Source organism: Centropristis striata, chromosome 14 (genome assembly GCF_030273125.1).
Source record: "Centropristis striata isolate RG_2023a ecotype Rhode Island chromosome 14, C.striata_1.0, whole genome shotgun sequence".
Classification (NCBI taxonomy): Eukaryota; Metazoa; Chordata; class Actinopteri; order Perciformes; family Serranidae; genus Centropristis; species Centropristis striata.
In genome coordinates, this window is record NC_081530.1 from 31,248,389 (window position 1) to 31,261,783 (window position 13,395).

Here is a 13,395-nt window from a genome sequence, read left to right on the forward strand (position 1 = left end):
GTGTGGGAAGTGTAATGAAGAATATTGTATCACACCGGCACTAAATTTAGCCCAGAGTAGTGTTTCACCAGAGAGTAGGGGGCAACGAAGGAAGGAGGTAAGTGATTAGTGCAGAGTAGAGTTTCACTGTTCAAGAGGGAAAACAGGAAGGTGAGGTGGAATGAGGTAAAGGAGGAAGGGCTGGCAAGGATGGCTTTCTGACAACATGACATACTCTGTGGCCATGTTGGAGGTCCTCATGTCCTGAACTGCACAGAAGTGAACAGCTGATTGCATTTACAAATATGCAACTTTGGTGTTTCAACCAAATCAGATAGAGATGTTCAATTTATGTGCATTTGGAGAAATGATTATGTTTCAAGTTCCTTCATAGTAGCAAATTCATTATAATATCTGGCCTGCATACATATGTACATTAGAGGTGGGGGGAAAAGTCGATACAGCATTTTATCGCAATATTTTGTGTGGGTATATTAGTCAAGTCAAGTCAGATTTATTTATATATCGCATTTACAGACGGCTGAGCCGCACCAAAGTGCTTCACATAAAAGTGCAAGAAAGTGCAACAAAATACAGAATTGAAAAAATTGACAAAGGTAACAAAGAAAACAAAACAAAATTTAATTTAAAATAAATTAAAAGAAGATGTCTGTCTTTATATTATATTGATTCATGGCCGTCAAGTATCGATATTTAGCATTTTGTCAGTATTTGCGCCGTTTTTTTCTCCCAGTGGCCGTACCAGGCTCACTTTTAGGAATATACTGGAGATACTGGTATCTATGAATCTGTAGGCACCACATGCGTCAGGATATCATGTAGGGAAGTTGTTGAAATAATGCTGCAAAGTTAGACTTTTTTTATGTTTCATTCCAAAACATTCAGAGCATTGAAGCTTAAAGTTGAGGAAAGTTTGAGAAATCATATTTAATATCAGTTGAGTTTAGTTTGACTGAATACTTTGTTGGTCAGTCTGTGGGTTTGACTCTCAATGTGGAGAAATAAAAAGACTGAAGTGAGATGAATAGGCTGAGAATTTTCCCTTATTGGACAAAATAATTCTTGATTGAATTTAATTTAATTAATGTACACAAAATGCAGTTAAACAGTTAAATTGCAGTATATTGTACGCAATACTCACCAAATCGCAATAATATCATATTGTGACTCAAGTATCGGGATAAAATCGTATCGTGGGGCCTCTGCTGTACATCAATGCTTATTATTACTGAGGCACATTTACATTATTTATTTTTGTTGATTAGTTTTGATTAAACAACATGTAAACATATTTAATAGTCTTGATTATTCTCTAAGTTAATAAACAAACATTGCTTAGATGTGTCCATCTCTTGGGCTCGTTGTGTTATGCTGCTTTATAATTAGCTGCTTTGCTGTTGTAGCCGATTGGCTAGTTAGCTAGTTAACCAAGCTGAATATGACAAACCTGTCTATATTAAAACTTGCAATATTAGTAGGTGGCCTGCTGAGATGAGGTTTTGTCACATACTGTATATTTTACAGATCAAATCATTCATGACTGAAGATTTTTGCACCATATTGAAACTGTAGTTGTAATCTCTGGTATGACTGGCAGCCCTGTAAGCATCTACTTAACAGTGAGAGTGGTAGAGTGGGCCACTTTGTGTTAGTATGAAGGCCATTTATAGTTTTCTGTTTGTATAATTGTTATATGGGGGCTGCCCTGAAAGACATTTCTGTGTAAATGCAACAAATCTAAGAAGGAATTCAAGCGGTGTGGCTACTCAAGGTGTGATGTTGACAGTGTATCATGTATCTGTCTGGTGTTACAGCATAGTAAGGTGATAGTGCATTTGTGAGGACTGTGTGGACTGCCCTTGCAGACACCTTTCAGGACATGTCAGGAATAATTTATGATGAGAAAATCCTCCCTTCTTAAAGGGACTGCATGATGGATCTTTTTTAAGGGGGTGTATTTTCTTAAAAAAAGAAAAACTTGTTCTGCTTAGCAACAGTATACTTAAGTCAGACACAATCTGGCTTGAGTGTTATTTCAATTTAATAAAAAAAAAAGTGATATAATTCAATCAAAAAAAAGACACAAAATGACTAAAAAAAGACACAAAATGACCAAAAAAGACACAAAATGACCAAAAAGACACAAAATTACCAAAAAGACACAAAATGACCAAAAAAAGACACAAAATTACCAAAAAAGACACAAAATTACTAAAAAAGACACAAAATTCCCCAAAAAGACACAAAATTACTAAAAAAGACACAAAATTACCAAAAAAAGACACAAAATTACTAAAAAAGACACAAAATTGCTAAAAACAAAATTACCAAAAAAAGGTAATTAAAGGGACCTTCCACACACAAAACGGTAAAGTGCCATTCATATAAAACTCGCGGGCCGCACTAACATTAAATTTTCATATCAAGGTGAGGGCCACAAAATATCGTCATGAGGGCCGCAATTGGCAGCGAGATTGAGACCCATGACTTAAACTTTTAAGGGGGTGTATTTTCTTTAAAAAAGAAAAACTTGTTCTGCTTAGCAACAGTATACTTAAGTCAGACACAATCTGGCTCGAGTGTTATTTCAATTTGATTGATTCTGATTCGTGTTAGCAAATCTTAGCTATGATTCCAAAAATGAACCTACCTTTATTATTTGCACGTTTAACTGTGACAGGAAGGTTATTTATTTATTTATAAATACAAATATTACCTTGACTTAAAAGAAATGATCAACAACAGTTGTTGCAATTTCAACAAACGTGATGTATTCCTTTGTAAAACCTTCGTCATGCTGAAGGTCCTTCCTCCCTGCATGGATTATCCTTTCAGCAAGTGTTGCATTTGGCTGCATTTTAGTAAGTTAAGACAAATTTTTGAACATTGACACTGCGGTCATCAGTGATTGAGGATGTTAACAGAAGTGTCTATTCTCAAATGTCATGTCGACATGTCAAATGACGCAACAAATGATGAGACGATCGGTCTGCGTAGCCTTGCCGATAAGTTCAACTATCATGGACTGTGAAATGCTCACTGCAGCTCATATAGTATATAGTATGTCGATATATTTTTAAATGTGATATGGAATTAGACCATATTGCATATATCAATATAGTTCAATTTTCCCCTTTCTTTAAATATAAATTTTGCCCTTTCTAGGATTTGTCATATTTAGTTAATTTGTAATATTCGTTATTCTTTTCTCATATAAATATATTTATTTCAGAAAAAGATTGGCCTATTTTTTTTTTCAAAGGCTATTTTTATTTTAGATTTTTTTATTTTATTTAAATGTGCACTTTATGGAGCCTTGATTAAAAAAATTAAAAAAATGTACTCCCCTTTATGTTCACTTAAACCAGGGGTCTCAAACTCAAATTACCTGGGAGCCGCTGGAGGCGGTATCAAAATGACCAAAAAAAGGCACAAAATTACTAAAAAAAGACACAAAATGACTGAAAAAACACTTAATTACTTTAAAAAGACACAGAATGACCAAAAAAATACACAAAATTACTAAAAAAGACACAAAATTACTAAAAAAAGACACAAAATTACCAAAAAAGACATAAAATGACCAAAAAGACACAAAATTACCAAAAAAAGACACAAAATTACCAAAAAAGACACAAAATTACCAAAAAAGACACAAAATTACAAAAAAAAAGACACAAAATTACCAAAAAAAGACACAAAATTGCTAAAAACAAAATTACCAAAAAAAGGTAATTAAAGGGACCTTCCACACACAAAATGGTAAAGTGCCATTCATATAAAACTTGTGGGCCGCACTAACATTAAACTTTCATATCAAGGTGAGGGCCACAAAATATTGTCATGAGGGCCGCAATTGGCCCGCGGGCCGCGAGATTGAGACCCATGACTTAAACTTTTAAGGGGGTGTATTTTCTTTAAAAAAGAAAAACTTGTTCTGCTTAGCAACAGTATACTTAAGTCAGACACAATCTGGCTTGAGTGTTATTTCAATTTGATTGATTCTGATTCGTGTTAGCAAATCTTAGCTATGATTCCAAAAATGAATCTACTTTTATTATTTGCACGTTTAACTGTGACAGGGAGGTTATTTATTTATTTATAAATACAAATATTACCTTGACTTAAAATAAATGATCAACAATAGTTGTTGCCATTTCAACAAACATGATGTATTCCTTTGTAAAACCTTCGTCATGCTGAAGGTCCTTCCTCCCTGCATGGATTATCCTTTCAGCAGGTGTTGCATTTGGCTGCATTTTAGTAAAGTTAAGACAAATTTTTTAACATTGATGCTGCGGTCATCAGTGATTGAGGATGTTAACAGAAGTGTCTATTCTCAAATGTCATGTCGACATGTCAAATGACGCAACAAATGATGAGACGATCGGTCTGCGTAGCCTTGCCGATAAGCTCAACTATCATGGACTGTGAAATGCTCACTGCAGCTCACTTGGTAGTAGAGCTGGGCAGTATATCGATATATTTTTAAATGTGATATGGAATTAGACCATATTGCATATGTCAATATAGTTCAATTTTCCCCTTTCTTTAAATATACATTTTGCCCTTACTAGGGTTTGTCATATTTAGTTAATTTGTAATATTCGTTATTCTTTTCTCATATAAATATATTTATTTCAGAAAAAGATTGGCCTATTTTTTTTTTCAAAGGCTATTTTTATTTTAGATTTTTTTATTTTATTTAACTGTGCACTTTATGGAGCCTTGATTAAAAAAATATGTTCACTTAAACCAGGGGTCTCAAACTCAAATTACCTGGGAGCCGCTGGAGGCGGTATCAACATGACCAAAAAAAGGCACAAAATTACTAAAAAAAAGACACAAAAGGACTGAAAAAACACTAAATTACTTTAAAAAGACAGAATGACCAAAAAAATACACAAAATTACTAAAAAAAGACACAAAACTATAAAAAAGACACAAAATTATAAAAAAGACAAAATTATAAAAAAAGACACAAAATTACTAAAAAAAGACACAAAATGACCAAAAAGACACAAAATTACCAAAAAAAGACACAAAATTACCAAAAAAGACACAAAATTACTAAAAAAGACACAAAATTACCCAAAAAGACACAAAATTACTAAAAAAGACACAAATTACCAAAAAAAGACACAAAATTACCAAAACAGACACAAAATTACCAAAAAAGACACAAAATTGCTAAAAACAAAATTACCAAAAAAAGGTAATTAAAGGGACCTTCCACACACAAAACGGCAAAGTGCCATTCATATTAAACTTGCGGGCCGCACTAACATTAAACTTTCATATCAAGGTGAGGGCCACAAAATATCGTCACGAGGGCCGCAATTGGCCCGCGGGCCGCGAGATTGACACCCATGACTTAAACGGTTTCAATAAAACACCTTGTGACATGTCACGTTTGGCTTTGACTTTGACTGAACATTTGCTCTCACTTTGTGAACATAATATCGGGACATATATCGTATATCGATATTCAGCCTAAATATATCAGGATATGACTTTTGGTCCATATCGCCCAGCCTGAGGAACCAGTAAGCAGAATCAAAACGCACATGTCTTATCAATCCACTGTTCTTGGAAATTTGGAACTGGTTCCAACCTGGAACGGGTTCTTGACCCCCACAGCTGAACACAGGAGCACTGTCCACCCAATCAAGACACCCGTGGCTTCTATTGTTTGATTCTGTGTTGTGTGTTGGCATTCAGTTACAGCACATTGTGTATTATGCAGCTCAAGTTTCACCAAGCATGGACTGGCATCTCTGCTCACACAGCCTGGCCAGTACCCTATGTATGTGAGTGTATGTGAGTGTGTGTTAATCCATCCATCCATCAACCTGTCTGTCCATGAACCTGCTAAATGAGACGCTGTTGAAAGGTTACTGCACGGACATCCAGAGTGTCAGCACCAGAAACAACTTATCAGCTTGTCAATTGTATTCCTGGACTTCTATTGTCTGCTACTGATGTACCAAGAATATATATGAGCCCTGCTTTAATATTTATGGTACAGTGCTGGAATGACAGTGCTTCAGTAGGATAGATTTAAAAAAATACTTTGTGATTAACTGTGATTGAGAGTTGTTGGAATGAAGTGACTTGCATTATGCACAAAATTTTTATACTGCCCTACAAAGCCTAACTGCAGTAACTACAATTTGGTCAAAATTGAGTTCAAACTAAAAATGAACTCCTTGATGTCTGTTTTATCTTGTGACAAAGTTTTAGATTTCAATTTTGCTTTATTTCAGAGAAATAATTATATAAAAACCACAAAATCCAACTCAAAACCAAGCAGTAATTGCACTTACAACGGTCTGCTTTGGATATATATACTAGTTTAAACATCAAAATAATAGAAATTATAAGTTTGTTTGAAAGGGAAATTATTATCGAGATTGATATTTTTCACTGAAAACAAAATACAAAAGCTGAAAGAAGACAACAACATTGTAGTTATTGACTGTTTTTGCATTACCATTAGAACCTTTTACAGCAATGCAGAAGTTTTTGGGGTCAAAGGTCAAATACATCATTATTTTTGAGCATAAAAAGTACATCATCAATACATGTAGAAATAAGTGTCATGTCACTTACCTACATATACCAATTTGGCTGGCCAGTTTAAAAACGTTAAAAGTCTCAGTTTTACCTTTTGCGTAGTTACTGCAGTTAGGCTTTGTAGGCCAGAATAGCTGGCACATCATTAGAATCTCTATTTCCATTTGTATTTATGGACACAAAATTCATCAGCATGAAATTTGAGGTCTACTTATTTACTTACAAATTTGAACCCTGATGACTTTAGTGACCTCTGGTGTCCCTATATAGTATTGTTTCATAACTGTAGTCGTAAAGAGGATTTAACTTGATGTCATTTGCATGAGATTTCCCAAAGAACACCAACAAATCCTGCAGAGCGGATACCAGTAAAAGCTCTGGGAATATCCCAGGTATGAATATATGACAGCTGAAATAAACGTGACTACTACACATCACTCACACTGAGCACCAAGAAAGTGCAAGTGCACATTTGTGTCTGCATACTGTATTTTTTTGAAGGGATAAGAGAGTGCAATTTAGGAGTTTGTTGTAATAGAGAATTATAGAAAGTAGGGCTGGACGATATGGACCAAAAGTCATATTCCGATATATTAGGCTGATTATTCATGTACGATATATATCCCGATATTTTTATTGCAAAGTGAGAGCAAAGACATGTTCAGTCAAAGACAAATATGACATGTCACAAGTAGTTTTATTGAAACTGTTTAAGCGAACATAAATACAGTATAACAACAAGAATACCTTTTTAAAAAAATCAAAACTCCATCAAGTGCACATTTAAATAAAAAAAATATATCTTACTGTAAATAAAAATAGCCTTTGACATAAAATAGGCCAATATTTTTCTGAAATAAATATATTTATGTGAGAAAAGAATAACGAACATTACAAAAGAACTAAATATGACAAACCCTAGTAAGGGCAGCATTTATATATAAAGAAAGAAAAAAAAAAGAACCATATTGATATATGCGATATGGTCTAATTCCATATCACATTTAAAAATATATCAATATATTTTTTTTATATTGATTTATCGCCCAGCCTTAAAAAAAAGGTGTTTTTTTGTAATGTCTTTACTCTAATGTAGAGGAGAAATCTAAATCATGGAACTATCGTGTATGTGGGACATCCTGTGTTTTGAAGAAAAGGATAAAACAAATGCAAGAGGGCATCTCCTACTGAAAGAGATACTTGTGCCTGTGAGAGAGAGAGAGATGAGAATTGATCTCTTCCCCAGATGTCCCAGGCAATTTCATGGAGTCTGTCCAGAGGTGATAAATCTAGATGCAGAGCCCATGTTTCCGTTTCCATTAGAGCAACACGTGGTCCTGTCTATTTTTGAAAAGGACTCTTCTCTGCCAGGGTGCCAGACGGAGAGTACTATCACACTCTACATTCTCACTTTCTCAGGAACTACCTGTAACTGTTTATGTCTAGTGAATGAATGCTGGCTATGATGTGTACTCCTCTGTACTTATTGATGAAGGGATTGGTTAACTGATTGATTAACAGCTCTATGGGGAGTACCAAGAGAACCAGGGAGGCTCCGGCAGACGGGAGGCCACGCGCCTGCTGACAGAGAGACAGATCAAGAAACATGGCAGCCATCCCCGCAGCCACGGCAGGACGCGACATGGCCGGCGTAGCCACGGTCAAAATGGATACCACGGCCGCCATCAGCACGGCTACCACAGCCGCCAGAGGAACAGGAAGCAGAGCAACATGGAGGCAGAAGGTGACGAGCAGGATGAGCAAACGGCTCAACCTGACCTCACGTCCTCTGTGAAGAAGAAACGGTCTTACTCCAAATGTCGGGGTGAGCAATCGTGATTTTAAAAAAGTAAGTAAATAGATGTTTTCATTTTTACTCTTTTTTTCTAAGGTTTTCTGTTTGTTTTTTTCTTCCAGACTGCATAGCACGGGTGCAGCGATTCCTTGTGACCAGGTTGGGAGAAGACTGGATCTTTCTCGTTCTGCTGGGCATCACTATGGCGCTGGTCAGCTGGACTATGGACTACGCCAGCGCAAAGAGCCTGCAAGGTAGGACTACAGGACCCATAAAGCATTGCAGTAGCAATAAAGTAAAGGAAAGGCTGGTGCAATATAGAACAGACATTGGCATGTTTTTTCCATAGACTGTATATAAATAATGGACGTAGTCACCGTGACGTCACCATTGGTTTGTGGCCCGTTGGAAGCCTCGAGTTCAGCGTTATACTCGTCGCCATCTTGCGTCGCCATCTTGTTTCCGATACGCGGAGCAGACCATATCTGGACTGTGGAGGAGGAGAGGGATCTGATCACTGACTACAGCCTCTCTACACCTCAACCCGACTGAGAGAAGCCGCTGCTAATTCATGTTAGCATTAACTGGAGCATTAACTGGGATGTTAGTTTTGGCTAGCAAAAAACAAAAACATTAAGTGAAAATACAGTGTGAATACAGTGTGTAAAATACAGTGTGTGAAGTTATGAGACCAAATCGGTAACCGTCCTCTTTTCTATCTATAAAACGTTATATATAAATTATTGACACGTTTCCATGGATACGCATTGCTCTGCTTCTCTCCTGGTGACTGCTCGCCTTGTCAGTGACCTGTCAATCAAAGCTAGAAACGCCCCAAATCATACGATTCTTTATCTTCTATTTTCTTCTAAATGGGGCCATTATTAGAACTATTGACATCAAATTGTCTTGAAGAAGATTTTTTACTAGCGATTGAGACCATAATGTTGAGGTAATAAATCAAGTGAGAAGTTTTCAAATTTAGCACTGAAATGAATGGGCAGATTTCTTTTGCAGCCAAACTTAGCACCCCCTACTGGAATTTTCGGTGAATTGCAGGCTTTATGCACTTCCTGGTGGCCTCCATGCTCAGACACGGAGATTGCCGCCTGTTTTTTCCCCCTGAATTCTCATTTATGCCCGTTTCATTCCTCACATTCAATTTCTATCGCTCTTCTCTATCTAATTCTGTCTTCTATTCTCTCTTTTTTCTATCGACCCCTTTCTCCTAACTTCCTCCTACACTCCTGCTTCTATCTTTTCAATCCATTGTTCTTTTGTTTTTCCTTTTCTCCTGTTTCTTCCATCTTTTCCTCCCTCCCTCCCTCCCTCCTTCAGCCTATAAATGGATCTATGTGGAACTGAAGGGGAACATCCCCCTGCAGTACATGGCCTGGGTTTCATATCCCCTGATCTTCATCCTGTTCTCCTCCTTCTTCTGTCACCTGGTCTCTCCTCAAGCTATCGGTCTGTATCTCTTCCCTCTCACGCCTCTGTTCTCAGTCTTCTGCCTTTGGTCTCTGATAGAATGCCTTTAAATGATTACTGCATATAAGACAATGCACTTTTTAAAATTCTGTGTGCAACATCATTTAGTGGAATAGTCATCTGGGCTAAACAATGAAATCAGATGCTGTAACATTTGATTGGAATGAAACCCCGTGGAGTCTGAGCCCTCCAGGGTGCATCATTACCTGTCTCAGCTTCACTAGAATACCAAAGAATGTTTTTCACATTATCTCATACGCTTTTTCACATGAGGTGATTACTAATAAAGCATTTCTCTGAGAACAGATACAACAGATGGATAGAAATGACACTATTTCCTTGCATGGAAAAACCCATCAACAAACCAGGAAGCCTTTTTTAAGCTAGATATTTAAAAAGCTTTTAAGTTGTCTCAATGTAATACTGTTTCCTCTATATAACCTTCACAAGCAAACAAGACCAATAGTGAGATGATTGGCTAGTTCTATATAGGTATTTTTCATTCCTGTCACTGGGCCCAATATAAAGCAAAAACAGATGATTTACAGCCTGCAAACTGGAAGAGCCTATGTTTACATTGTCCCTGGCAAAGGTTATATTTAGCTGCTATGGCTATGGCTATGTGAGCAGTAAAGTGAAAAAGAACAGAATTGACTTTAGAAGAACAAAAAACTAAAAGGGACAGTGATAGAGCAAAAAATGTGCCCCCCTCTGTTGGTCATTGAATACACGGAGAGAATTGTGGGATTTCAAAGGATTCAAAACCGATCCTGAATGGACTCTTTTCTTTCTAGACAGGTAGACAATATGTCTATTTTATATTTTAGTTATGAAGTACATTGAGATCCATCTTCTGTTTTAGGTTCTGGCATCCCAGAGCTGAAGACCATCCTGAGAGGAGTGGTGCTAAAGGAATATTTAACTCTTAAGGCCTTTGTTGCCAAAGTCATTGGTCTGACTGCTGCCCTGGGCAGCGGGATGCCTGTAGGCAAAGAGGTGGGTGATCCAGATTTTTACACAGATTAATTATTTAATCTTTCCCAATAGGGCTGGGCGATATGGCCCTAAAAGAATATCATGATATTGCAGGCTATTTTTGCGATAACGATATTCTTGACGATATTAGGAAATACTTTAAAAAATAGAAAATATGATTTTTTTGTAGTCTGTATAAATAATAAAAAATCTAAAATGTAGTTTGAAGTGCAAATCTCAACAGTTGCCAAATACAAAATTTTTTACTCTTGACTCTTGAGTATGAGCAAATAATAAGTTTTATTTAAGGCATCTTATTTTGACAGTCTTCTTGTAAATTCTGTGGTGGATTCTCTTAACACACTGTGCTCTTATTTTGAAAGCTGCATGTGTTTAGCGACAGGGAGTAAGTAGCTTTTTGTGATTAAAAGAACTTAGACAAGAAGTAGGAACGTTGCCAATATCATGATATGCATTTTTTTTTAACCACAAAAAAATATACCGATATTATCGTGAATGATACGATATGGCACAGCCCTATTTCCCAATATATTTCTCACTCTAAATCATCATCATCATCAGCTCCTGTGCTGTTTGGTCTTGTTCTGTATCTACTGGTATATAACATTGATTTAATGTTGCTGTCGTGTTTATCTCCTCCACTCAGGGCCCGTTTGTTCACATCGCCAGTATCTGTGCTGCAGTTCTCAGCAGGTTCATGTCCATCTTCTCAGGAGCTTATCAGGTAAGCTGATGTTAGGAAACATTTTCATTTATATGCAACTTTCAAGTGTGATTATATATATAAAAAATGTCTACTCCATCATCTATATGTTGTCTTTCTTTTGTCTCAACCCTTCCTCCTCTTCCTCTCTGGATCAGTAGAATCCATACTGTTACACAGACATCCTGACAGTGGGCTGTGCTGTTGGGGTGGGCTGCTGCTTTGGTACCCCACTAGGAGGTACACAGCGTTTTCCTTTCCTGCTTTGCTTTATGCAAATAGGGAATGTAAATTAACCCTTTGAAGAACTTGAATTATCCCAAATTTTTCCATTTTTACAGAAAATATCCAATTGATTAAATGTACCTTTGATTAGCTGTGGCTTACTGCATGCTACTTGTTTTCAGGTCTTGCCTGCTTGATTACTGTGTGTTTCCCTTTTTTCTTCTCCACCAGGTGTGCTCTTCAGTATAGAGGTAACATCCACATACTTTGCTGTGAGAAACTATTGGAGAGGATACTTTGCTGCTACATTTAGTGCCTTCATATTCAGAGTGTTGTCCGTGTTCAACAAAGACGCAGGTACGGATTGAAGTGAAAGTATTTATTAGGATATTGACTTTCATTTTAAATGTTGTACTGGTGTGTGAGATACTGGACAATTTATGTCACTCTTAATCCAACATGCACTAGAGGGCGCCCTCACTTCAAAAATCACCACCAAGCAACCTGACTTAATGTATGTAGTGTATGCACATTATACATTTTCCTCTAGATGGTTCTCTTCCACCATGGAGCAGTATTTTAATACCAGACTCAGGTTACTAAAGGCTCCTATAAGAGTATTTAAGTGATTTCCAGACAAACCAATAAACATCTTTATTTCACTGTGTCAACACTTTCCCATGGCCTTGCAGAAAGAAGTTGATTATTACTGTGATTCACAACCCTTTTAACCTGGTCCTATTAAAAAAACTAAATATAAAATGCTATAAATTGAATCTCTTTCCCTGTTTTTGTCTTGCAGTAACCATCACTGCTCTGTTCAGGACAAACTTCCGCATGGATTTTCCTTTTGACCTGCAGGAGCTGCCAGCATTCGCCATCATTGGGTGAGTGGCTGGAATACTGAGACAAAGATGTATATAGCAGCATTTGTGTGTGTGTGTGTGTGTGTGTGTGTGCGTGCGTGCATGTGTGCACAGTGTGTGTTCAAACCCCCTAATGGACAAGATGGAAAATGTTAATAAGTCAAACCTAATGCAAATGTAGCATTTAAAAAATGGAGAATCCAATTATTAGTTCACCTTTTTACCTCCGGGGAGGAAAGAGAGAGACATACAAATGAATAGATGACATAAGCTGGCTAATGTGAAGTTTCTTGGTTTGTGCAGGATCTCCTGTGGGTTCCTGGGGGCGTTCTTCGTCTATCTCAACAGACAGGTGGTGCTGTTCATGAGACGACCCAACGCCATGACGCGCTTCCTCATCAAACAGTGAGTCTGTGTGGATCAGGACACTGGATCATTTCAACTTACTTATTACTTGCTGTCATTTCCAACACTAAAGGATGGTGATCTTCAAACTTTATGCATTCAAAATGAACAGTTATTATTCAGTATAAATTACACTCCTACAAAATGATGCTCAATCCAAATGCTTTAATGCTTGCAAATATATTTAATATAAGCTTCAAAAATAAATTTCATCACTGACATGCTAATCCTAGTTCAAAGGTTTATATACTGTATTTACAGTATGCAGAACTATGTGCAGCTATTCCACTGTTAAAGGTGTCTTGATGATTCAATTATTTTGATTATTACAAATAAGTACT

At 36.7% G+C, this 13,395-nt stretch overlaps 1 protein-coding gene across 1 annotated transcript in view; it reads left to right on the plus strand.

Moving 5' to 3' along the window:
• LOC131984347 (chloride channel protein 1-like) overlaps window positions 1-13,395 on the plus strand; it is a 70,113-nt gene that overhangs the window by 20,970 nt on the left and 35,748 nt on the right. Inside the window, exons 5-13 of the mRNA XM_059349214.1 lie at window positions 8,098-8,401; window positions 8,494-8,625; window positions 9,710-9,838; window positions 10,722-10,855; window positions 11,502-11,579; window positions 11,720-11,798; window positions 12,015-12,140; window positions 12,586-12,670; window positions 12,953-13,054. Of these exons, the coding sequence (XP_059205197.1) occupies window positions 8,098-8,401; window positions 8,494-8,625; window positions 9,710-9,838; window positions 10,722-10,855; window positions 11,502-11,579; window positions 11,720-11,798; window positions 12,015-12,140; window positions 12,586-12,670; window positions 12,953-13,054 (1,169 nt within the window). The remainder of the gene's footprint in view (window positions 1-8,097; window positions 8,402-8,493; window positions 8,626-9,709; window positions 9,839-10,721; window positions 10,856-11,501; window positions 11,580-11,719; window positions 11,799-12,014; window positions 12,141-12,585; window positions 12,671-12,952; window positions 13,055-13,395) is intronic.